Source organism: Danio rerio, chromosome 14, assembly GCF_049306965.1.
Source record: "Danio rerio strain Tuebingen ecotype United States chromosome 14, GRCz12tu, whole genome shotgun sequence".
NCBI lineage: Eukaryota > Metazoa > Chordata > Actinopteri > Cypriniformes > Danionidae > Danio > Danio rerio.
In genome coordinates, this window is record NC_133189.1 from 3,842,256 (window position 1) to 3,867,500 (window position 25,245).

At 35.8% G+C, this 25,245-nt stretch overlaps 4 protein-coding genes across 9 annotated transcripts in view; all 4 read right to left on the reverse strand.

The window, feature by feature from the left end:
• Nucleotides 1-1,532: 1,532 nt before the first annotated feature.
• LOC110437825 (uncharacterized) lies at nucleotides 1,533-7,376 on the reverse strand. 2 transcript variants are annotated; one of them, XM_073922474.1, is made up of 7 exons: nucleotides 7,174-7,311; nucleotides 3,516-3,602; nucleotides 3,273-3,406; nucleotides 2,639-2,872; nucleotides 2,486-2,518; nucleotides 2,319-2,406; nucleotides 1,533-2,236 (listed from the first exon to the last, which is right to left on the reverse strand). In XM_073922474.1, coding segments are annotated over exons 1-7 (618 nt in total). In that variant the 5' UTR covers nucleotides 7,176-7,311; the 3' UTR covers nucleotides 1,533-2,196. The 2 variants fall into 2 exon arrangements, with proteins under 2 accessions (XP_073778575.1, XP_021336962.1); XM_021481287.3 differs by having other exon boundaries at nucleotides 3,273-3,602; nucleotides 7,174-7,376.
• Nucleotides 7,377-10,837: 3,461 nt separating this feature from the next.
• LOC101883913 (uncharacterized) lies at nucleotides 10,838-15,592 on the reverse strand. Of its 4 annotated transcripts, XM_073922473.1 has the most exons (9): nucleotides 15,493-15,592; nucleotides 14,339-14,387; nucleotides 14,198-14,256; nucleotides 12,601-12,687; nucleotides 12,358-12,491; nucleotides 11,729-11,962; nucleotides 11,464-11,583; nucleotides 11,293-11,386; nucleotides 10,838-11,213 (listed from the first exon to the last, which is right to left on the reverse strand). In XM_073922473.1, the coding sequence occupies exons 2-9, from the start codon at nucleotides 14,360-14,362 to the stop codon at nucleotides 11,138-11,140; spliced, it is 828 nt and encodes a 275-aa protein (XP_073778574.1). In that variant the 5' UTR covers nucleotides 14,363-14,387; nucleotides 15,493-15,592; the 3' UTR covers nucleotides 10,838-11,137. The 4 variants fall into 4 exon arrangements, with proteins under 4 accessions (XP_073778574.1, XP_073778573.1, XP_073778572.1 ...); XM_073922472.1 differs by having other exon boundaries at nucleotides 12,358-12,687; nucleotides 15,493-15,532; XM_073922471.1 differs by having other exon boundaries at nucleotides 10,838-11,201; nucleotides 12,358-12,687; nucleotides 14,198-14,387; nucleotides 15,493-15,532.
• A 704-nt stretch (nucleotides 15,593-16,296) lies between these two features.
• The window catches only part of LOC110440216 (uncharacterized), a 30,035-nt gene continuing 21,086 nt past the window's right edge, over nucleotides 16,297-25,245 (reverse strand). Inside the window, exons 1-6 of one of the 2 annotated variants that reach the window (XM_073922476.1) lie at nucleotides 21,472-21,630; nucleotides 19,675-19,998; nucleotides 19,083-19,316; nucleotides 18,949-18,981; nucleotides 18,782-18,869; nucleotides 16,297-18,699 (exon numbers count right to left, since the gene is read on the reverse strand). In XM_073922476.1, the coding sequence (XP_073778577.1) occupies nucleotides 18,660-18,699; nucleotides 18,782-18,869; nucleotides 18,949-18,981; nucleotides 19,083-19,316; nucleotides 19,675-19,998; nucleotides 21,472-21,535 (783 nt within the window). In that variant the 5' untranslated portion in view covers nucleotides 21,536-21,630 and the 3' untranslated portion in view covers nucleotides 16,297-18,659. Of the gene's footprint in view, nucleotides 18,700-18,781; nucleotides 18,870-18,948; nucleotides 18,982-19,082; nucleotides 19,317-19,674; nucleotides 19,999-21,471; nucleotides 21,631-25,245 lie in introns of those variants that run through there. The other variant, XM_021481288.3, reaches the window with a different exon arrangement.
• Nucleotides 22,947-25,245, reverse strand: part of im:7150988 — a 4,590-nt gene continuing 2,291 nt past the window's right edge. Inside the window, exons 2-4 of the mRNA XM_002667777.6 lie at nucleotides 25,143-25,245; nucleotides 23,382-23,459; nucleotides 22,947-23,264 (exon numbers count right to left, since the gene is read on the reverse strand). The exon at nucleotides 25,143-25,245 is cut by the window's right edge and continues 107 nt beyond it. Coding sequence (XP_002667823.1) covers nucleotides 23,107-23,264; nucleotides 23,382-23,459; nucleotides 25,143-25,245 — 339 coding nt within the window. The 3' untranslated portion in view covers nucleotides 22,947-23,106. The remainder of the gene's footprint in view (nucleotides 23,265-23,381; nucleotides 23,460-25,142) is intronic.

Consider the following 25,245-nt stretch of genomic DNA (forward strand, 5'->3'; position numbering starts at 1 on the left):
TTTTAACGCAGCGGATGCCCTTCTAGCCACAACCCATCTCCGGGAAACACTCACACACACTTTGAGGTCACAGCACTACCTACTGCGCCACTTTGCCGCCTTTATTTATGTATTTATTATTATTTTGCTGTTTTTGATATTATATTCTGCAGTATGTGTTTAAATTGATCCTGTTGATTTAATGCCCTCTTATCAGTTCCAAGAAATTATACTAAACATTCAGACTTCTTTCTACTGTATGAATGACTTCAGAATCCCATGCAGCCCAGAAAACTATTGTGGAGACAGTTATTAAAAATGCACACGCTACACACTGATAGAGCGGGCAGCTTAAATGTGCAGCATGTCATTTTCACCGCTATAGAGAACGTGTAGTCACAACAAACAATGCCATAATGTAGATAATGTAACAATGTAGATAATGTTATGTCATAAGTAGATACGTCAGCAAAATATATAACACTGCTAAAGAGGTTTAATGAAAAAAAGTGTTTAATTCAGAAGCAAAATATCAAGTTAAAACATGAATATGCTGAAACACAGTAGAACTTTATGAAATATGTTGTGTGTGTCTCATGTCACTAAATCAGTGTTTCCACCATTGAAAAAACACCAATAAAAGAGCTGTCACGTCACATTAAAACCTGACATTTACCTAGGGAAACAACACTCTTTATCCTCAGAAACTGCTTTAATGTTGTTTTTTGAAATGACTCAGTGTGAAAAAATAGGCATGTGGTGTAAGATCAGAAACCAAAAACATGTTCTGCAACACTTGGTTTACTATGGCGTGACAAACCTCATCATGTAAAGTATTGTATGAGTTGGCAGCCCTGTATTTAAGAAAAAAACACATGAGTTACTCTGTGCTGAAGACCATGACAAAACCCAAAGTATAATCCACATATAAAAGAAAAAATATATATTTAGATGATATTTTGCTCTCTGCAGCTTTAAATACATTCAAAAATTGAATTTACAAAATTGAAACAAAGAATCATGGAAAATTCTCTTCGTGAGATCTTAACATTTACAAATAAAGCAAATATTGTGTGACTAATGTGTGGTTAATGTGAATTAAATGGATAATTCACTCAAAGATGAAAACTCTGTCATCATTTACTCACTCTTATTTCAAACCTGTTTGAGTTTCTTTATTCTATAAAATGCAAAAGGGGATATTTGAAGAATGTTGTAAACCCAACCATTGACTTCCATACTTTGTTCTTCCTCTAATGGTTACAAGTTTATAACATTTATCAAAATATCTCCAACAGAAGAAAGAAACTCATAAATGTTTGGAACTAATTAGTGAGTAAAATTCAATTTGTGGGTGAACTGTCCCTTTAAAATGAGAATTAGTTGTATTACACATTTTAATTAAGAACAAACTACTTTTTATTTTAATTATGTATAATTACATCTTCTAACTAAATTTCACCATAAATTGAAGACTTAATATTACAATTATTAAATAATGCTCTGTTTAGCGATAATCTAAAATGAACAACAAAATAAAAATAAATGCATAATAGCTCAAAGTATTAATTTATTCATTCTTTTATGCCGCTTATTTATCAGGGGTTGCCACAGTGGAATGAACCGCCAACTATTCCTGCATATGTTTTACGCAGTGAATGCAAGTCCAGCTGCATCCCAAGACTGGGAAACACCCATACACACCCATTCACATTCACACACACACACACACACACACACACACACACACACACACACACACACACAATGGCCAATTTAGCTTATTCAATTCACCTATAGCGCATGTGTTTGGATTCTGGGGGAAACCGAAGCACCTGGAAACCCACGCCAACACAGGGAGAACATGCAAACTCCACACAGAAATGCCAACTGGCCCAGCTGAGACTTGAACCAGTGATCGTTTTGCTGTGAAGCGACAGTGCTGACCACTGAGCCACCATGCCACCCCTGACTAAAAATATTACACATATCACAAAATGCAAATGCAAGAAGAAAAAAAAAAGTAAAACACCAGACATCTCAAAAAGTTTGAATAGTTTAGGTATCATAAACAATGAGAAATCAATCAAAACCAACATACTAAAGTAAAAGACGAAAAAACTATATGTGAAAATAAACTCTGTATCCAGGTGAAACTCTTGAACATCATGAAGTCATTGTAATATAGATGTGATGAGATCTGCTCTGTGTTCTTCACTAAATCTCCTCATCATCAGGTTTTGATCTTCTTTCTTTCCTAAAAGCATCACATCATCATCATCATCTTCACACTTTATTTGCATGTTGAATCAATAACGCTGATCATAATCGTCTCTCACCTGACTTGTGTGTGGATGTAGATGTGAAATCCTCCTAACAGAGCGAACAGAATCATCAAATAAATGACCAGCATAGAGCTGTGAGACACTGAACACAGAAGACAACAATTAAACACGAAACAAAATCTGTCCATCAGGATTCCTGTATTGCTCTGTTAAACTCATACCCCAGTTTGATGTTGTTAGACTGCTGCTGGTCACTGTAAAGGTCAAACTAGAGGTTAAACTAGAAATCACAGCATCAAATAAAACAAACAAACAAACAAACAAACAAACAAACAAACAAGCAAACAAGCAAACAAACTTTCTGATTATCTCACCTGAACAGTCTTCGGTGCTAACAGTCTTCTGTCTTTTACTGACGTGGTTCTTCACAGTGCAGGTGATTTCTCCTTCAGTTCCTTCTTCAAGATAAATGTTCCTGTTTTCATCCATCAGTGTTTCTCCATTGAGAGTCCAGCTGTAGAGGAGCTGATCCCCCTCAGAGGAGCAGGACACTGACCTCATCTGATTGGAGGAGCAGATGACTGACACTTCCACTGAGCCAACAGGAGCTGGAGGGCGGGACACATGACAGACACTTTCTTCAAATCAGAATCAGAATCAGAAAAAATCTGGAATCAGAGACATTTCTAGACTAAATCTATTAAATAGATAAAAATGTCAGAGAATTAAACATGCAGCACAGGTTAATCATGTCACATCACTGCAGGACATTGCAGGTTAGTTAAACAGCTGGCAATGTGCATTAGGTGAAATGCTCATATTTCAGTCTGAAAACTGTCTTGGTGCATGAAAATTGCAGATGATCTAGATTTATTGTCAGTGCTGAAGTGATTCAGTGATCAGTTCAGTGAGCAGATCTCTTCATATATTTAACACTGATCTGCATAAGTCTAATATCTCTGGAGAACACGAGACTGTAATAATGAGTCTGATGAGAGATTTACTGACCTTCAACATTCACCTGAAGATCTTGAGATGTTTCTGTGCCGTCAGGATTATTAAATTGTATTCTGAAATCTCCTGAATCTTCTCTCTTCACCGGGTTTATCATCACAGTCCCATTAATGATTTTCACTTCAGGTCTGTTTATATAAAGATCACATTCATTTGCTCTCTTTGTGTCATTTCTTACTCTACAAGCTGCATCATCTGTGTTGTCTATTCTCTTTATTATGGTCAGTTTATATTTACTGGCGTTCACCATCTGCAGGTTGAGTTTGTGTCCCAGAGCTGCATAACAGGGATCTGACTGAGTAAAACTGCAGAACCGCTCCACACCTGAACAACAAACACACACACACACACACACACACACACACACACACACACACACACACACACACACACACACACACACACACAGACACACACACAGACACACACACACACACAGACACACACACAGACACACACACACACACAGACACACACACACACACACACACAGACACACACACACACACACACACACACACACACACACACACACACACACACACAGACACACACAGACACACACAGACACACACACAGACACACACACACACACACACACACACAGACACACACACACACAGACACACACACACACACACACACACACACACACACACACACACACAGACACACACACAGACACACACACACAGACACAGACACAGACACACACACACACACACACACACACAGTTTATTCTGATCTATGTTGTATATATATATATATATGTGAATAACATGATATATTAAATAATACTACAAAAGTAAAATTCGTAGACAAACTTTATGGTGTCTTCAGAAAGTCTTGTCTGAAAGTTTAAAGTAGCAATAAAAAATAAATAATTTAAGTAGTTTTCATGTTTAAAACAGTTGCATTAGATCAGGAGTGTCCAAAGCCCTGCTGAGTTTAGCTCCAACTTGCTTCAACACACCTGCCAGGAAGTTTCTAGTTTATCTAGAAAGCCGGTTCAGGTGGGTTTGATTTGGGTTGGAACTAAACTCTACAGGACACCATCCCTCCAGGGCCAAGTGTAGACACCCCTGGTTTAGATAGACAAGTACATATAGGTTAGCAGGTTTCAAGTATGGATTAGCATGTTTCTTGCTAAGTAGGGAGCTAGGGTGTTTTGAGTGGTTGCTCGGTGGTTGCTAAGGCATTGCTAGGGTGTTCCAGGTAGTTGTTAAAGTGTTGCTAGGGTATTCTGAGTGGTTGCTAGGTCGACCACTGAGCGGTTGTTAAGACATTGTTGGATGGTTGCTAAGTGGTTCTGAGTGTTTGCTAAGTCATTGCTAGGGTGTTCAAGGTGGTCACTAGGGTGTTGCTAGGTGGTTGCTTGGGTGTTCTGAGTGGTTGCTAAGGTGTTGCTAGGTTCTCTAGGTGATCGCTAAAGTGTTGCTAGGCGGTTGCTATGGTGTTTTGAGTGGTTAATAAGGCATTGCAAGGCGGTTGCTAAGGTGTTCTGAGTGGTTGCTAAGGTGTTGTTAGGGTTCTCTAGATGATCGCTAAAGTGTTGCTAGGCGGTTGCAATGGTGTTTTGAGTGGTTGCTTAGGCATTGCAAGGTGGTTGCTAAGGTGTTCTGAGTGGTTGCTAAGGTGCTGCAAGGGTTCTCTAGGTGATCGCTAAAGTGTTTTGCTGGGCGGTTGCTAGGGTGTTTTGAGTGGTTGCTAAGGCATTGCTAGGCAGTTGCAAAGGTGTTCTGAGTGGTTGCTAATGTGTTGCTAGGTGGTTACTAAGGTGTTGCTAGGTGGTTGCTAGGGTGTTCTGAGTGGTTGCTAAGACGTTGCAAGGTGGTTGTTAAGGTGTTGCTAGGTGGTTGGTAGGGTGTTCTGAGCAGTTGCTAAGGCATTGCTAGGCAGTTGCTAAGATGTTCTGATTGGCTGCTAGGTGGTTGTTAAGATGTTGCTTGGTGGTTGATATGATGTTTTGAGTATTTGCTAGGCCGTGGCTAGGGTCTTCTGAGTGGTTGATAAGGTGTTGCTAGGCAGTTACTATGGTGTTCTGAGTGGTTGCTAGGGCATTGCAAGGCAGTTGCTAAGGTGTTCTGAGTGGTTGCTAGGCCGTGGCTAGGGTCTTCTAAGTGGTTGATAAGGTGTTGCTAGGCAGTTACCATGGTGTTCTAAGTGGTTGCTAAGGCATTGCAAGGCAGTTGCTAAGATGTTCTGAGTGGTTGCTAGGCGGTTGCTAAGGCATGGCTAGGGTGTTCTGAGTGGCTACTAAGGCGTTGCTAGGTGGTTGCTAGGGTGTTCTAAGTAATTGCTAAGGCATTGCTAAGGTGTTTTGGGTGGTTGCTAGGCGGTTAGTAGGGTGTTTTAGGTGGTTATTAAGGTGTTGCTAGACGGTTGTTAAGGTTGCTAGGCATTTTTAACATAAATTACCATGTTTCTAGCATAAATTAGCATGTTGTTATCATTGAAATAAATTAGCATGTCACTTGCATGTTTATAGTATAAACTAGCATGCCATTAACATGAATAAAGTGTGAATTAGCATGTTGCTATTATGTCATTAGTATGTTTTTGGAATGGAGTAGTGCAGTGGTTCTCAAACTGTGGTACGTGTACCACTAGTGGTACGCAGGCTTCCTTTAGAGGTATGCGGAGGAATGAAATGTACATGCTACACACATTTAAAAATTTATCATAAATGATCGATATAATATGCCACATATGACATATAGCCTATATTTCTAAGGTAATCTGCCACGTTTTTTTTTAACGGTGCAGAGTGGTAGCTGCTTTATTGGGCCGACTACGCTACTGTATTTCAATACTGCTCATTTTGGTGGTACTTGGAGAGACTATTTTTTTTCTGAGGTGGTACTTGATAAAAAAAGTTTGAGAACCACTGGAGTAGTGTATTGTCAGTATGAATTGGTGTGTTGTTAGTCTGTCCAATGTAAAGTCAATGGCAGATTTTTTACAATAGAAGTCTATGGGACAGTTGCTAGGGTGCCGTAAGTGGTTGCTAGGGTGTGGATAGTAAGTTAAAAGGTCATCAATGTTTGGCAGATTGGTAGTTTGAGTTAAATGAGCTCAACCTCAAGTCTGTATGACAGTCTGATGGAAAGTTATAATTTTCTCAAGCCACAATAAATATGATATATTGAATAATAAGATGTATTATTTATATTTTAATTGGTATTATTATTATTATTTAACTTATTTATTTATTTATAAATGTATTTATTTATTTTAATTATTATTATTATTTTATTTCTTTTTACTTATACTAGTTTCTAGCATATAATAATAAACAATATAATAATAAAAAGATATATATATTTTCATTCTTGTGAACTATCAGAAAAGAGATGTTCTGAACACAGAGGGTCAATCATTCTGATTAAACAATACAAGGACAAATTAAAACTGGATTTACACAATCATTAATAATAATTACAGTCATGCTCCATGGAAATAAGAACAATCAGTTTTAATCTCACAGTGACTTACAATTTTCCATGAAATGTAATAAAAAAAATACGAAATAAATAAATGTGAATTTAGAAAATAATAATATTCAGATTTGCATGTGAAACTAAAAATATATGAATAAACATAATTATCTGATGATTTCATTAAAATTACACTGCTTATTTATTTATTTATTTTTAAAAACATATTTTTACTTTCAGACAGGACACTGTTTCCTAAAAACAAACAGACATTCTCTCACATATCAACACACCACTAATACACACCACAAATGCACTTAGTATGAAACTTGACTAACTCTAAAGCATGATTATTAGATCTCTGCATGATACTCTTAATCTAACACTACAGCACAGATGTTGTTATATTGCTAATGTAAGTGATCAGAGCATGAGTTTGAGCTGAAGGTGGACTCACATGCAGCAGTTTGCAGTATCAGCAGCAGCAGCCCAAACACCAGCATGATCTTCCTCAACTCCAGCATCCACAAGAGAAGATTTTAAGTGTGCGTGAGAGAGTGTGTGTGTTCTGCTCTCTGACAGAGAGACTCACACTGACACATGAGGAAACATCTGAGCATTTCACACTTCATCATCTGAGTTTCCTCATACGGGAACTGCAGACGCTGTGGGGTCACAGTTTTACTTAAAACTTAAAGTATTCAAACATGATCTTTTTTTTTCTGTTCTGGCTAAAAAATAATTTAAATCTTTTTTGTATATATATATATATATATATATATATATATATATWTWTATATATATATATATATATATATATATATATATATATATATATATATATATATATATAACACTGCAAACTCATTTGAGTGAAAATAAGCTACTGTATGCCTATTGAAGTTGGGCAAAGTTACACTGTTAGCTCCATGAACTCAACAGGAACTTTTGCCATTTATAACTAATTATTTAAAAAAAAAAAACCTCAGACAATGCAAACTTAAGCACATGTTATAGCAGTAATTTGACTTATTTTTTATTTAAAATACAGCGTAAATGTCCTTCTTTAACTGAGATCTACTCTAGTGAAAACAAATACGCTACTATAAGGATTCTTGAGAGCCAGACTCATTCTCAGTATAGGCCTGCTTCAAATATATGAATCATTAGTTGACTTTACAAACTAATCTTCATTAGAAATAACTATATTTGTGTTAGGTTTATTTTAATTGTAATTAATTGTAATTGTTAAATTATAGTAACTCTTCATAACCTTTAGTGTACTTGATGTAGTTTAATATACTTATTTATTTATACTCAGCATACTTTGAGTATACAGATATGGCTACTGAGAATGCACAAACATTATTTCACAAACACACAGAGAGCTCTGACACCAAGTTAACTAATGGTAGATAAGATAAGTTGACTGTCAAACACAGTGAGACCAAATATCTGCATATAAGTCAGAATTATTAGACCTCCTTTAATTTCTTTTTCTTTTTCAATTATTTCCCAAATGATGTTTAACAGAGCAAGGAAATTTTCACAGTATGTCTGATAATATTTTTTCTTCTGGAGAAAGTCTTATTTGTTTTATTTCGGCTAGAATAAAAGCAGTTTTAATTTATTAAAAGTCATTTTAAGAACTAAACTTTTAACCCACTTTAAGCAATATATTTTTCGATAGTCTACAGAACAAACCACTGTTATAATAACTTGCCTAATTATCCTAACCTGCCTAGTTAACCTAATTAACCTAGTTAAGCCTTTAAATGTCACTTTAAGCTGTATAGAAGCGTCTTGAAAAATATCTGTCATCATGGCAAAGATAAAATAAATCAATTATAAGAAATTAGTTATTAAAACTATTAGAAATGTGTTGAAAAAAAATCTGCTCTCTGTTAAACAGAATTCGGAAAAAAAATAAAACAGGGGGGCTAAAAATTCTGACTTCAACGGTACATGGCTTATTAAAAGATCATTATCAAGATCACATCATCATCATTATGAGAGTTTTATGCATGTAGTGTCAATTCTACCTAAAACAGTGGTGCAGTCATAACCTGGCAGAGCTGCTAAGTCAGCTTTCTAACACAGAGGGACCCAATCCTGTTATCTGCATATACATGGGATTATTACAATGTCAGAAAAGGGTTTATGCATGTAGTGCCAGTTTTATTTTTTTGCCAGAAACAGCAGAGCAATCATGTTATCTGCGTATATTTGAATTATTACAAGTTCACTATTAGAGTTTGTGTTAGTACATTAAATACATTATAACAACTAATACTGAACTACAGTATAGAGCGATGCTTCTGCCTATAATGACAACAAAAATGTCCAAACATGAAGAAGAAATATACAAATATAAAGAGTCTGAAAAGACACTGTACAATTTCTTAACAAGCCTAAATTTAACCTGTCAGTGAAAATATTAAATAGTCCAGAAGTAGACTAGTCTGTTTTTGGACTATTATTAGAATTAAACATCCCAAAATGAATCTTGTTTTAGTCAAGTCATTTATGTTTGGACATCTAATCAGACGTTTATAAAACTAAAAAAAAAAAGCTTTCTGGAAACAGTCAAATGATCATCATTATTTCTCTATAGTCCAGAAGAGAAGAGGACAGGCACCAATTCCTCTTTATCACACTCATCTGTGCTCAAAATATCTTTATGAAACTGTTTCTGTAAAATGAGCAAGTTACTGTGATATTAAAACTGAAGCATTTTCAGGTCAGATGTGTCATTCACAAACACAACACATGCCTAATATCTAACTTTTTTTTCTTATCATGGGAAATTTACATTTTTTTTAAAATTTATATTACCTTTTAGACATTATTTTATATGTTAATACGCTGTTTATTTCACCCATTGGTTGCTATTATAAAAACAGTAAACAAAATTTGCCGATCACCAAATAGAAATTGGTCTGTTGTGTCTTTATATCTGACACCACTGACTTATAAACGCCTACAACTTCTAAACATCAGTCTGCTCTAATCACAGTCATTACTCACACTCTCCACAGAGGATTCCAGAACAATCAGATTCTGAATAAATCATTTAACAAGCTTCACTACCAAACATGAAAAAAAATGAGTTTTTGACATCTGTTTAAAGTTTATTATTTTAACTCTGAAAGCTCATCTTAAACTGAACACATGCTCCATTTACAATTCTTCATTATTTAATGACACAGATCTTGTCAATATTTAATGACACATTTCTTGCAAAGCTTAACATAGTGAGTCAAAAACAAGCAGAGGAACCACAGACTGTGAAACTGAGTGATCAGAGCGTCCGCTGGGACTTACAAATGAATAAAAGCTGATTAATCAATTTAGAGAAATTTAAGGGCCTTTAAAAGAATTTAAAAAGTCGTAAATGCTATTTTACAAGGTATTAAATGATTATACAATGTATAATTGTATGCTAAAGCTTGTCTGAATTTATTGGGAGAATATTGTAGTGCTGTGTTTATGAAATCAATAGGGGAATTACCAACCTACGTCACACGACGTCACTCAGGTTCAAACCGGATGTAATAGCAAACATATAACGTGTAAACGCGTTTGTTGCATACGTTTTGGCCCCAACGGCCTTCCATACAAAAATGTTGTGTTGTGCGGTAGGATGCCAAAACCGAAAGTCCAAAAATAGAAAACTTAAATTTTACCGTACACTACACTGCTTTTAATGCCAACTGCACACGTGTCTGGCTAACTGCCATCATAAGAGCTGAATGGAGTGAGGACCTAATTAAAAATGCTGGACTCTGCAATTCTCCGTTTATATCAGGTGAGTTCATGCCATGCTGAATCATACACATCACCTTTTTTTGATTGCAGGAATGATTTCAGCAAAAACAGCTAAACATGGTGAATTAAACTGCGGACACTGAATGCTAAGAATGAAATGTGAAAGTGTAAGTTCACATCCCTGCCGTACAGGTGCAGTTCGCTGTCAGAATGCAGTTGCTTTGCTTGTTGATGATTACCCAGGCCTTGTATAACGTTAGCTCCGTCTTCTTTCCTTGCTTTTGTCTAGGCAGTACCTCGGTTTTTAGCACTAGTGTTGAATCTGGTAATGATGGAACATTATTTCTTGCACGTGACCACACAGAACAAAATTGTTGGCATGCAAAGACTTGTAGGCCTTTAAGTTCTCTCTTGTAAAATTAAAATCACTAAATGCAAATGCAAGAAGGAAACTGCAAAACACCAGACATCTCAAAACTGAGGTAAAGACCAAGAGGAAAAGTTTAACAATGAGAAATTAATCAATGAGAAATCAATCAAAACCTGCAGACTAAAGTAAAAATTAAAAAACCCTCTAAATTTGAAAATAAACTGTGCATCCATGCAAAACTCTTCAACATCATGAAGTCAATTGTAGTTGTGATGAGATGCTGCTAATCTGTTGAATCTTCTGCTCTGTGTTCTTCTCTAAATCGCCCCGTGTTCTCAAGTTTTGATCTGTTTTTTTTCCTAAAAGCATCACATCATCATCATCTTCACACTTAATTTGTATGTTAAATCAATAATGCTGATCATAATCGTCTCTCACCTGACTTGTGTGTGGATGTAGATGTGAAATCCTCCTAACAGAGCGAACAGAGTCATCAGCTGAAAAAACCAGACCAGCACAAACCACCCAGACACTGAACACAGAAGACAACAATTAAACACTAAACAAAAGATGTCCATCAGTATTCCCTTATTGTGGTATTACTCATACCACAGTTTGATGTTGTTGGGTTGTTGGACACTGTAGAGAGCAAACTAGAGGTCACTGTAGAGGTCAAACTAGAGGTCACTGTAGAGGTCAAACTAGAGGTCACAGCCTCAGTAGTCAATCCTGTAAAAACATCACAGCAAACTGAACTCTTTTTGAGCCAACTAACCTAAAACATGGACAGAAATGACTGCTGAGCTCATGCTGAAAAACACAAACAAAACAAAACTAGAATTTAAATTAAAAACTAACTATGCAGTAATCTCACCAGGACAGTCTTCAATGCTAACAGTCGTGTTTTCTTGGCTGACGTGGTTCTTCACAGTGCAGGTGATTTCTCCTTTAGTTTCCTCTTGAAGCTGAATGTTGCTGTTTCCATCCATCAGTGTATCTCCATTGAGAGTCCAGCTGTAGAGGAGCTGATCCCCCTCAGAGGAGCAGGACACTGACCTCATCTGATTGGAGGAGCAGATGATTGACACTTGCACTGAGCCAACAGGAGCTGGAGGGCGGGACACATGACAGATACTTTCTTCACTCATCATCTAATCAGAGTCTGGAATCAGAGACATTTCTAGACTAAATCTATACAAAAAATGACAATGTCAGAGAATTAAACATGCAGCACAGGTTAATCATGTCACAACACTGTAGGACATTGCAGGTTAGTTAAACAGCTGGTAATGTGCATTAGGAGAAATGCTCATATTTCAATCTGAAAACTGTCTTGGTGCGTGAAATATTGTAGATAATCCAGATTTATTGTCAGTGATGTAGTGATTCAGTGATCAGTTCAGTGAGCAGATCTCTTCATATATTTAACACTGATCTGCAGGAGTGTGAGATCTTTAGAGAACATGAGATTGTAATAATGAGTCTGATGAGAGATTTACTGACCTTCAACATTCACCTGAAGATATTGAGATGTTTCTGTGCCGTCAGGATTAAAGAGTTCTAATCTGTAATTTCCTGAATCTTCTCTCTTCACAGAGTTTATCATCACAGTCCCTTTAATGATTCTCACTTCAGGTCTGTTTATGTAAAGATCACATACATTTGCTCTCTTTGTGTCATTTCTTACTCTACAAACTGCATCATCTATGTTGTTTATTCTCTTTATTATGGTCAGGCTATATTTACTGGCGTTCACCATCTGCAGATTGAGTTTGTGTCCCAGAGCTGCATAACAGGGATCTGACTGAGTAAAACTGCAGAACCGCTCCACACCTGAACACACACGCACACGCACACGTACACAAACACACACACACACACACACACACAGTGGGAAAGAGAGATTTAATTTTATTTTAATTTCGGATTTAAATGTGTTTTAAGCTCACAATCCTCCCTGACGTTTGTCGTTGCTATGGCCACCGTCAACCAACCAATCGTTTTGTTGTCGGTATGGTTATCTATTGTTTATAATTATTAAATTAAACACCAACATTCACAGAATCCAGCAGGGAGTTTACATTTAAGACTAATGTTGTGTTATTGGATTTTATTTTCCTGAAAATGTGTCATTTGTGTGTCTGCTCCTGATAATTAAAAAGAGGACACAGAACACAATCATAGTGATGGACACAATTCACAGCTTTACGGATTTACAATTCACTGTCTTTTAGATGAGACGTTAAATCGAGGTCCTGACTCTCTGTGCTCGTTACAAATCTAAGGATGTCCTTTGAAAAAGAGTAAGGGTTTAACCACGGCTTCCTGGCCAAATTTGCCCACTAGCCTCCATCCATCATGGCCTCCTAACCCTCCCCATATCATAATTGGCTTCATCACTCTGTCTCCTCTCCACCAATCAGCTGGTGTGCAGTCTGGTGCAAAATGGCTGCCGTCGCGTCATTCAGGTGGATGCTGCACACTGGTGGTGGATGAGCAGATTTCCCCCATTGTGTAAAGCGATTTGAGTGCCCAAAAAAGCGCTATATAAATGTAAGGAATTATTATTATTATTATTTTACAGTAAATCAGCTTGAAACAGAAGAGATTAAATTTTCCTCCCTATTATGAAGCATCGGCAGAGAATATATGTCATGAATGGTAAGTTAAAGCCATAAAGGATGATTTATTTAAAACCTACAGCAATAATCCACAGAAATGAAAACTGTTAGTTTTGATTTCAGTCTTGATTTCAGGGTAACTTGCTTATCAAACTACTAAAATGCATCAACATTCTAAAATTTAACGCTTGCATTCATAAAAAGATAAGCAAAAAAAGAGCTAATTACTCAAGATTTAGTAAAAATTAAAATACTAAACTTACTGAATGAGCACTGTGCTGCATCCTACAGATCACACTATTATGTTTTTCTTTTCTTTTTCATTATCTTATAACCGATTTTAACACATTTTTATCTGTTTTATCTATTTATTCTTATTTTTATAATTCTTATTATTTGTTTTTATTTTCTTACACTTGTCTCTTTTATTCCTGTTTATGTAAAGCACCTTAAATTGCCACTGTGTATGAAATGTGCTATAAAAATAAACTTGCCTTGCCTAAACTTTCAGGCTCTGAGCAGAGAAAAAAAATATTTACACCATAACAAATAAATAAATAAATAAATGTTCAAAATCCTAAATCCACTATAATTCACACAGTTCTGAAGACACCATTATTAGATCACTACAGAATCCTCTTAATCTAACACTACAGCACAGATGTTGTTATATTGCTAATGTAAGTGATCAGAGCAGGAGTTTGAGCTGAAGGTGGACTCACATGCAGCAGTTTGCAGTATCAGCAGCAGCAGCCCAAACACCAGCATGATCTTCCTCAACCTCGGCATCCACAAGAGAAAACTTTCAGTGTGTGTGCTCTGCAGAGAGACTCACACTGACACATGAGGAAACAGCATCTCACCAACTGAAGAGGAAGTTTTCTCATACGGGGAACGGCAGACACTTCACAACTAAACAAAGACGAAACATGAAACAGAGAGCAAGAATTTCAGCAATTCAAGGTTTTATTGGACACCATATTAAGCAGGAGGGATGAAACTACTTATCCTTGGAATTAAATAAAATTGAATTTTAAGTATATACAAGAAAATATGTAAAGATAGATGAGGAAAAACAACAGAACAAGGCTGGCATTTGCTCTAAACTCTCATTCAGAACGATATATACTGTAAATATCTGCATATGCTCTATATATTATGTTCACACAAACTTGATATTGTAACATTTAGACTGATACACAAAGCTTCTCTACAACATTATACACCATTACTATTGTATGTATATTATATAAATATTAATATAATATTTTGAAATATTACATACTTATTTCATTTGCACATAATACTCTGGTTTGCACTTCGTCATTTTGCACTAACACTTATTAACTTCCACTAGACTTCTTGTTTGTTGTATTTGCATCAGTTGTGGTAGATTGTCAGTGTTGTAGCATTCGATTTGTTGTAACACTGTCAGTTTGACCAATCAGAAACCATCTATAATGGTGTTAATATATATAACTTACAACACACACTTTTTTGAGCTTATAAGAGAAGTGGCGTGTGTCTGAGAGCAAGATCGTGGATTTATCTTTAAAACAAATGACATTTTAATAAATATAAGTTTGCATATCTGTTTATATGTTAACATTCTTTCTAAATGGTCTGTCTCCTAATGTGAGGGGAAGGTATCCCCCTCGTCCCCCAAGGTTGCTACGCTCCTCTTGACAGGGGTGTCTTTGTTGAAATGTGTCAATTGTGTTTGTTGTTAATTCTGGGCCTACAAAGCCTGCAGTGGCAGACATACATTTGGCACAACTGTGATATAGATATATTACATATACACACAGTAACGCGTTATAAGGACAATTTGTCTTTTGTTAAGCTTAAAGTTCCAAAGAAAACACACACACACACACACACACACACACACACACACACACACACACACACACACACACACACACACACACACACACACACACACACACACACACACATACACACACACACACACTCTCTTGAATAAGTGGTCAGAGAATAAAACACTGATTCTGACCTTCAGGCTGTCTGGACTCGATCTTCAGTTTCCTGCAGGTGAGACTCATGAAGAGACATGTGGAGTTTTGTGCAGAGCGACATCTGCAGGACGAACAGACAACTACAGCTACTGATTCTGCATAACTTCATGGCTTAGAAAGTTTAATTGCAGCTTATTGCATCTTTAAAATATGTAAATCAATTAAAGTAGAACTACAGAACATTTGGATTGAATTTATTTACAATTTTTAGGGCAAGGATATTTTAAGTAACTGAAAAAGGCTTAAATGTAATCCCTTTACTTTTTCAGCAGACAGTAATATAAATACAGTAACTTTTTTTTTTGTTTTAGTTTTCCCCTCATCTTTTTGTGATGTTTTATAAACAAAATATAGCTTATAATGGCATGCCTCGATTGTAGGATATATGCAGAAGGACTTTTAATGTTCAGTAACCAGTAAAGTGCTTCTGGTGAACTCTGTACCGTTACTAAATTGAAATTGCTAAATGAATGCCGAAATATATTTAACCTATTATATTTAAATCACATTACAACACTGATGCTGTGAGAGGAACAGTATAAAATTGAAAAAAGTCACATTAACCGTTCATAGGAAGTTTATCGATAGGGAAAAAACACTAGCTGTACATATACCCTATAGACATGTCCAGTCATTAGCAGCAATCATAATCTTATCCAATCAGTGCAAGGGAGAATTACTCAAACACACCCTACCCTTACTATCTCTCAACTTTCTCACTATCAGTCTCAACTCTGAGGTCTTACATTAAACTGTTTATGCTTTTTTTTTTTTTTTTTTTTGGTGAACAATACTGGACTGCTCTTTTTAAAAATCAAATAATTATCTAGCTTATTTTTTTATTGCAGTTTTTGATATTATGTTTTTCAGTATGTGTTTAAATTGATCCTGTTGACTCAAAGCCCTGTTCTCAGTGCCATGAAATTATACTAAACATTCAGACTTCCTTCTAGTGTATAAATGACTTCAGAATCCCATGCAACCAAGAAAACTATGTTGGAGACAGTTATTAAAAATGCACTAATAGTAGTGGGCAGCTTAAATGTGTAGTATGTCATTTTTACCGCTAGAGGGCATTAATTCACAACAAACAATGTCATATGGTAAGTGCTTGAGTCAGTATAAAAAATAACACTGCTATAGAGATTTAATGAAAAAAAAGTCTTTATTTCAGAAGCAAAATAATAAGTTTAAACATGAATATGTTGAAACACAAACTTCCTGAAATCATGCATGTCTCATGCCACTAAATCAGTGTTTCCACCATTGAAACAACATCAATAAAAGAGCTGTCACATAAAACCATACAACACTCTTAGTACCCGGAAACTGCTTTAATGTTTTATTTTTAATATATATTTTAATAAACAAATGTCTCTGACATCTGAGAAGATGTCTGAGAAGGCATGCGGTGTGAGATCAGAAACCACAAACGTGTTCTGCAACACTTGGTTTACTATTGTGTAACAAACCTCATCCTACACAGTAATGTATTACAGTTGGCAGCCCTGTATTTACGAAAATAAACCACACGGGTTACTCTGTGCAGAAGACCATGACAAAACCCAAAGTATAAATCTTTATTTGAAAGAAAGTGTTATATTTAGATGATGATTTAGAGGATAAAGCTCTCTGCGTCTTTAAATAAATGTAAAAAGTTTACAAAATTTAAATAAACAAACTGAAAATTCTCTGTTTGACTGCACTGTTCATAAGTTCTTAACATTTACAAATAAAACAAATATTTTGTTATTGATGTGTAATTTCTGTGACCTAAATAACTGATTCATTCGTTAATTTTCTTTTTGGCTTTGTTTCTTTATTAATCTGGGGTCAGCACAGCAGAACGCACCGCCAACGTATCCAGCATATGTTTTACGCACCGCTTAAACTGCCCTTCCAGCTGCAACCCATCACTGGGAAACACCCATACACAAACATACTGTACACTACAGACAATTTAGCTTACCCAATTCACCTATACTACATGTCTTTGAACTTGTGGGGGAAACCAGAGCATCCAGAGTAAACCGACGGCAACACCGGGAGAACTTGCAAACTCCACACAGAAATGCCAACTGACCAAACCAAGTTTTGAATTAGCGACCTTCTTGCTGTGAGGTGAGAGTGCTATCCAGTAGTTCACTCTAGAATGATAATTCTTATTATTTACTCACTCTTTACTTGTTTCAAGCCTGTTTGAGTTTCTTAATTCTGCTAAATGCAAAAGAAGATATTTTGAAAAATGTTGCAAACATAACCATTGACTTTCATAGTATTTGTTTACAGCTTACAAGTTTCTAACATTTATAAAAATATCTTTAACAAAAGAAAGAAGCTAATAAATGTTTGAAACCACCTGAGGGAGAGTAAATAGTGAGTAAAAGTCAATTTGTTGGTGAACTGTCCCTTTAAACTGAAAGTCAATTGTATTATACATTTTAATTTAGAACTACTTTTATTTTAATTATTGATAATTATATCTTCTGAATAAATTTCATAACAAATTGAACAGACTTAATTTTACAATTCTTAAATAACGGTCTGTTTAGCGATATTCTAAAATGACCCAAAAAAATTAAGATAAATGCACAAACAGCTAAAAGTATTCATTAAGTCATTCATTTTCCTTTGGCTTAGCCGCTTATTTATAAGGGGTCACCACAGTGGAATGAACCGCCAACTATTCCAGCATTTGTTTTATGCAGCGAATGAAAGTCCAGCTGCAGCCCAGTACTGGGAAACACCCATACACACTCATTCACACACACACACACACACACACACACACACACACACACACACACACACACACACACACACACACACACACACACACACATATATGGCATATTATATGGCACACATATTTATTCAACTCCCCTATAGCGGGAGGGAAACCTACACCAACACAGGGAGAACAAGCAAACTCCACAGAGAAATGCCAACTGACCCAGCTGGGACTTGAACCTGAAAACTCAAAACTCAAAACTGAGTTACACACAAAGAGGAAATGTTTGAATGGTTTAGGTATTATAAACAATGAGAAATCAATCAAAGACGAGAAAACTATATGAAAATAAACTCTTGGAAATCGTGCAGTCATTTTAATACAGATGTGATGGGATCTGCTCTGTGTTCTTCTCTAAATCTCCTCATCATCAGGTTTTGATCTTCTTTCTTTCCTAAAAGCATCACATCATCATCATCATCTTCACACTTTATATGCACGTTGAATCAATAACGCTGATCATAATCGTCTCTCACCTGACTTGTGTGTGGATGTAGATGTGAAATCCTCCTAACAGAGCGAACAGAGTCATCAAATAAATGACCAGCATAGAGCTGTGAGACACTGAACACAGAAGACAACAATTAAACACGAAACAAAATCTGTCCATCAGGATTCCTGTATTGCTCTGTTAAACTCATACCCCAGTTTGATGTTGTTAGACTGCTGCTGGTCACTGTAAAAGTCAAACTAGAGGTTAAACCTGAGATTACAGCATCAAATGAATAAATAAAACTACGTAAACCAACAAACAAACAAACTTTTTGACTATCTCACCTAAACAGTCTTCGGTGCTAACAGTCTTCTGTCTTTTACTGACGTGGTTCTTTACAGTGCAGGTGATTTCTCCTTCAGTTTCCTCTTCAAGCTGAATGCTGCTGTTTTCATCCATCAGTGTTTCTCCATTGAGAGTCCAGCTGTAGAGGAGCTGATCCCCCTCAGAGGAGCAGGACACTGACCTCATCTGATTGGAGGAGCAGTTGATTGACACCCTAACTGAGCCAACAGGAGCTGGAGGGCGGAGCACATGACAGATACTTTCATCACTCATCATCTAATCAGAGTCTGTGTCAAGATATGTCTATACAAAATGTTCTTTAAAGATTATAATGTCAGAAAATTTAACAGGTTAACCATCTGAAAACAAAATTTTATTTTTAAAACAACTGGAAATATACATAAAAACATGTTCAGTCCTATAAATGACCTCAGTACATCAAGTGCAGATGATTTATTGTCAGTGCTGCAGTGATTCAGTGATCAGTTTAGTGCGCAGATCTCTTCATATATATAACACTGATCTGCAGAAGTGGGAGATCTTTAGAGAACATGAGATTGTAATAATGAGTCTGATGAGAGATTTACTGACCTTCAACATTCACCTGAAGATCTTTAAACGTGTCTGCGCCATCAGGATTATTAAGTCGTAATCTGTAATCTCCTGAATCTTCTCTCTTCACAGTGTTTATTATCACAGTCCCGTTAATGATTCTCACTTCAGGTCTGTTTTTATAAAGATCACAAGCGTTCAATAATTTTACTTTACAAACTAGATCATCTTGTGTGTTGTTGTTTATCCTCTTTCTTATGGACAGGTTATGTTTATTAGCAACCACCATCTGCAGGTTGAGTTTGTCTCCCAAAGCTGCGTAACAGGGATCTGACTGAGCAAAACTGCAGAAGCGCTCCACACCTGAACAAACACACACACACACACACACACACACACACACACACACACACACACACACACACACACACACACACACACACACACACACACACACACACACACACACACACACACACACACACATGCACGGAAATATCAACATCTACAGTTTTTTATTGCCGTTATAAATATCTTTCACTATAAAATATAAATATCAGACATCAAATACAATAAACAATCACTATAATCAGCACTGAACATTTCAGAGTCTTGACCTGTCCTAAAGCATCATTATGAACGTGACTGTTTCCTAAAAGAAAAGGCTTTATTTGTGTTTCTCCTGACACAACAACCGCGGTGATCAAGAGGATGCAGAACACAATCATATTACGACTGAACTCACAGTCAGCATCTAATAGAAGATACTTTCATTCTTGTGAAGTATCAGAAAATAAAAGAGATGGGTCACACTTTACAATAAGGTTCATTAGCTAATGTTAATTAATTAATTTACTAAGATGAACAAACAATGAAAAGTACATCTACTACAGTATTTGTTCATGTTAGTTAACGTTAGTTAATTAAAATACAGTAGTTCATTGTTAGTTCATTTTAACTCATGGTGCATTAATTAATGTTAACAAGCATGGACTTGGATGTTAATAATGCATTAGTAAATGTTCAATAATGATTAATAAATGCTGTACATGTGTTGTTCATGATCAGTTAATGTTAGTAAATGCATTAACTAATGAACCTTATTGTAAAGCAGTGGTCACCAAACTTGTTCCTGGAGGGCCGGTGTCCTGCAGATTTTCGCTCCAACCCTAATCAAACACACCTGAACAAGCTAATCAGGGTCTTACTAGGTATACTTGAAACACCCAGGCAGTTGTGTTGAGGCAAGTTGGAGCTAAACTCTGCAGGGACACCGGCCCTCCAGGACCGAGATTGGTGACCCCTGTTGTAAAGTGTTACCAAGAGATGTTATAAATACAGAGGCTCAATCATAAACATAAAAATAATTACATGCTCCATCATTTATAATAAATACAGTCATGTTGCATGGAAATCAGAGCTGTCAGTTATAAGTTCACAGTGACTTACAATTTGATATGGAAAGTAATAAATAATTTAATTAAATAATAATCCTGTTTGCATGTGGAAACTAAAAATATAATAAAATAATACTTATTTGATGATTTTATTAAAATAACACTGCTTATAATTCATTTATTTTTACTTTTTAAAAACTGTTTTACTTCCACAGAGGACACTGTTTCCTAAAAGTGAGCGGCATTCTCTCACATACTGTATTAACACTGCACTAATACACAGGTACCTTCACACCACTAATACACACAGTCCTGAAGACCCTAAAGCATGATTATTAGATCTCTGCATGATGCTCTTAATCTAACATTACAGCACAGATGTTGTTATAATGCTAATGTAAGTGATCAGAGCAGGAGTTTGAGCTGAAGGTGGACTCACATGCAGCAGTTTGCAGTATCAGCAGCAGCTCAAACACCAGCATGATCTTCCTCAACTCCAGCATCCACAAGAGAAGACTTTCAGTGTGTGTGAGAGTGTGTGTGTGTGTTCTGCTCTCCGACAGAGAGACTCACATTGACACATGAGGAAACATCTGAGCATTTCACACTTCATCATCTGAGTTTCCTCATAAGGTGAACCGCAGATGTTTTGGGTTTGCAACTTTTTTTACTTACATTTTTATGTATTCAAACTTTTCTTTTCTGGCTAAAAGATAATTTGAATAGATTTTGTAATCAGGCTCAAATATAACTATTATGCATATACAAATTCTGTAAACTCATATGTGAAAATGAAAATAAGCTATGCCTATTGAAGTCGGACAAAATTACAGTGTCAGCTCCATGAACTGAGCAGGAACTTTTGCCATTTATAACTGATTGTTTTTTAATGAAAAAAATCAGACAATGCAAACTTCAGCTCATGTTATAGCAGTAATGTGTTTCTCTACTTCATATTTAGTTTTTCATATAAGATGCGGCGTAAATGTCCTTCTTTAACTAAGATTTACTGTAATGAAAAACAAATACGCTTCTGTAAGGATTCTTCACTTTACAACATAATCTTACTTAAATTTAATTAAATTTGTGTTAGGTTTATTTTAATTGTAATTAATTTATAGTAACTCATTATAACCTTTAGTGTACTTGATGTAGTTTTATATACTAAATTATGTGTACTTAGCATACTTAGAGACCAAATCACATCTGCATATACACTTGAAGTCAGAATTATTACCCCCCATTTTTTTTCTTCTTTTTTTAAATATTTCCCAAATGATGTTTAACCGAGCAAGGAAATTTTCACAAATACAAATTAAGTTTATTTATTGTCTAATAAGCTCTTAACCAAATTAATATGGAATTTTAGAGTGTGACAGGTGTACAATTCAGCATTTGGTCCTAAGGGACTAACTTATGTTGTTGTCAAATGTATAATTATTATATGGGAAGATTGGTTAAACTACATACCAAAATCAACCCAAGCTCATTCTGGAAACGTAGCCCCGCGGACGTTTCTGGAGACTGGGATTTACATGGCTGAAGGTACGTATGGCAGCATTTTGTTTTTTATGACTTACGGCTCACCTCCGTGTGGAGGACTTTCCCGCTGCAACCAGTTTGTCCGCTTGGCTCGCAGTGTTACGTTGGCGAAGCGGAGGCGCGGAGGGAGGAGGAGCTGGCCAATTTGTATATTATATTCTTATAATATTTTATATAATATTTTTATATTATTAAAAAAAAAGTTAACACAATTAATAAATACAGTAGATTTTGTTGGGTTAAAGTCTAACACCACATTGTTGTATCATCGAAGTTAAATTATTCTGGTATAGTTTCATATCTTTGTTTCTTGACAAAATTTGGTTCAGCCAAAATTATACAGTTAATCAGTATAAATAAATACACATTTGCTTATAATTGATTGATTACTTTATTAAAATCACAAACACAGGATTTATTCACAATGCATTATAGGCCTGTCTTTTATATTTAATCTGAAAGCTCTGATTGAGTCACTTAAAAAGCATCTGCTTAATACGTTTATATTTTAAAACAATCAAAAAAAGGAACATTATTGTTTTTTAGGCAGAACATTTTGCTCATAATAGCCAGCGTTGGTTATGTTTCCAGCAGGCTTGTATTGACCAACCACAAAAACTGTGTTTCCGTCAGTAGCCAGACCGACTCCGAGCTCTTTGGAGGATTTCCACACAACCTGCGTGAAATGACCTGTAGATGAAAACAATAACAGAGATTATCATAAAGTAAGCCGATACTGAGAAATGGTTCTGAAATGGACTTCTAACAGTTCTTCAATGAAACCGCTTATTAAAACTGATAGTGCACCTGTTTTAGGTTGATGTCCTGATTTTGCAAAATTGTAATCTTTGATTTCACTGTACCAAGAGTCCACAGCTTCCTTTCCTAAAAACAGACAAAACAATTTGAGTCGGTGCTGCATTCACAACTTTGCTCTGTTTAAGAGTTTTAATTGTTTTGTTATTCTAGGCTAAAATATCAAAATATTTAGAAAGAAAAACACACAGTGAATGCATTTGAGTGTAATGTTGGGAACTTTTTTAAATAAAAATGTTTTTTAATAAAAAAAATAATATATTGCTAATGCTGCAAATAAATGCATTATATAATAATGGATAATAATGCAAATAGATTCAAATGTGTTTATCCAATATACAAATAAATACATAAACATACTGTGCTCTGTCGAATAAAAAAGAAATGAGCCAACTACTGTGGGAATATAGCTACTATTTAAAGTCACTGTGTGAAATCTGCTTATGTAAGCTTGTGTTACAACTAGCCCCCTGTCTGTTACAACTTGCCCCACAGGTGGGGTAAATAGTAACATTGTTACTCCTGGCACTTTTGGCAATACTGCACAGAAACCATAGGTCCGGTGATCATGCAACCAGTGCTCATTTGTAGGAAAGGCTTGTGTGTTATTGGTAAAAAAAAATGGTTTGTCTAACCCCATTACTTTGTTCATAATTGGACCAATACCAAAGTGTTACTTTGTGCCCCGCTCTCCCCTATAACCACAGCTAAATAACACAGGCTCGTCCCAGAACTTTAAATCATCTTGACTAAAACCTTCACGTTCATACAGTACATCCACATTCTTCAGTTTGGCACCATTGTAGTTTAGTACGCTCTAGTTGTCTATTAAAATGGTTTCATTTCTGTCAGCTTGAACGCCATCTTGTGACTGAATAATGCACAGGTTCGAGAATGCTACATCGGTTGTTTTCATCTCTGTCAGCCTTGTGTTTTTGACTGTTTGGCGCCATCTTGTGACTGAATATTGCACAGGTTCGTGAATGCTACATCGAATGTTTTCATCTCTGTCAGCATTGTGTTTTTGACTGTTTGGCGCCATCTTGTGACTGAATATTGCACAGGTTCGTGAATGCTACATCGGTTGTTTTTGTTACTGTCAGCTTTGGATTTAATTGAAGAGCTAGTAAACTTTTACAACTCAGAACATTATTCTGTGTCAAATGTTTATGTTTTGTGGCAAGGAGTTGTGTAATAAGTGGGTGGTTGTTTTCTTAGAATAAAGCCCTTCAGTCTTATATAACAGTGCTCCGCTTTGCTACTGATAAACCTGTTGGTTTTTATTCTGCCATACCAAACAATCCTGGATGTACTTTAAGAAAACTTTATGTAATTTTTTGTAAAAAATGAGGCCCCTTAAGTCTTTTTTCAATGTGTATCACTTGTACGACCCTTCTCACGAGACTATGACACATTTAACTGTCATGATAATCTTAAATCCTTGAAAGTTTTTAATATAGCCTATATAAATATATAAAACGTATGAACATTGAATTGTTTTTACGTATGTATTATCATAGCATCAATTTTCAGAGTAAGTAATTACTGCTTGTGCGAGCCGTGTGTGTTTAATTATTCAGAAAATAGGATTGTAAAACATTTGTTGTGCTCTCCCATGCTGCGCTCTAAGTTTAACAACTACAGTATGACGACTTCCACTACTGAGAAACCCGGAAATGTGAAAAGTTTTAGATGGAAAGCATTTTAGATGAAAAGTTTTAGATGAAAAGAGTGAAAAGCATTAGATTTGACCTGTTGGTGTCTTTTTGACGGAGCTGAAGGAGTAATAGACGTTCTCCCCGTTCTCTGTTTCACTGTGGCCCAGAGATTTTTTGCTCAGCATGTGTTCGGCCCA

Bases quoted from the DNA above. Each gene is read 5' to 3' on its own strand.
- LOC110437825 (XM_021481287.3), bottom strand. From the start codon at position 7,240: ATGCTGGAGTTGAGGAAGATCATGCTGGTGTTTGGGCTGCTGCTGCTG. The intron at 2,519-2,638 runs GTGAGATAATCA...TGACCTTTACAG, and splicing joins TAGCACCGAAGACTGTTCAG to TGACCAGCAGCAGTCTAACA. The intron at 2,407-2,485 runs GTATGAGTTTAA...TTCTGTGTTCAG, and splicing joins TCTAACAACATCAAACTGGG to TGTCTCACAGCTCTATGCTG.
- LOC101883913 (XM_005174511.6), bottom strand. From the start codon at position 14,264: ATGCCGAGGTTGAGGAAGATCATGCTGGTGTTTGGGCTGCTGCTGCTG. The intron at 11,963-12,357 runs GTCAGTAAATCT...CCCGCCCTCCAG, and splicing joins TCTTCAGGTGAATGTTGAAG to CTCCTGTTGGCTCAGTGCAA. The intron at 11,387-11,463 runs GTATGAGTAATA...TTCTGTGTTCAG, and splicing joins CCCAACAACATCAAACTGTG to TGTCTGGGTGGTTTGTGCTG.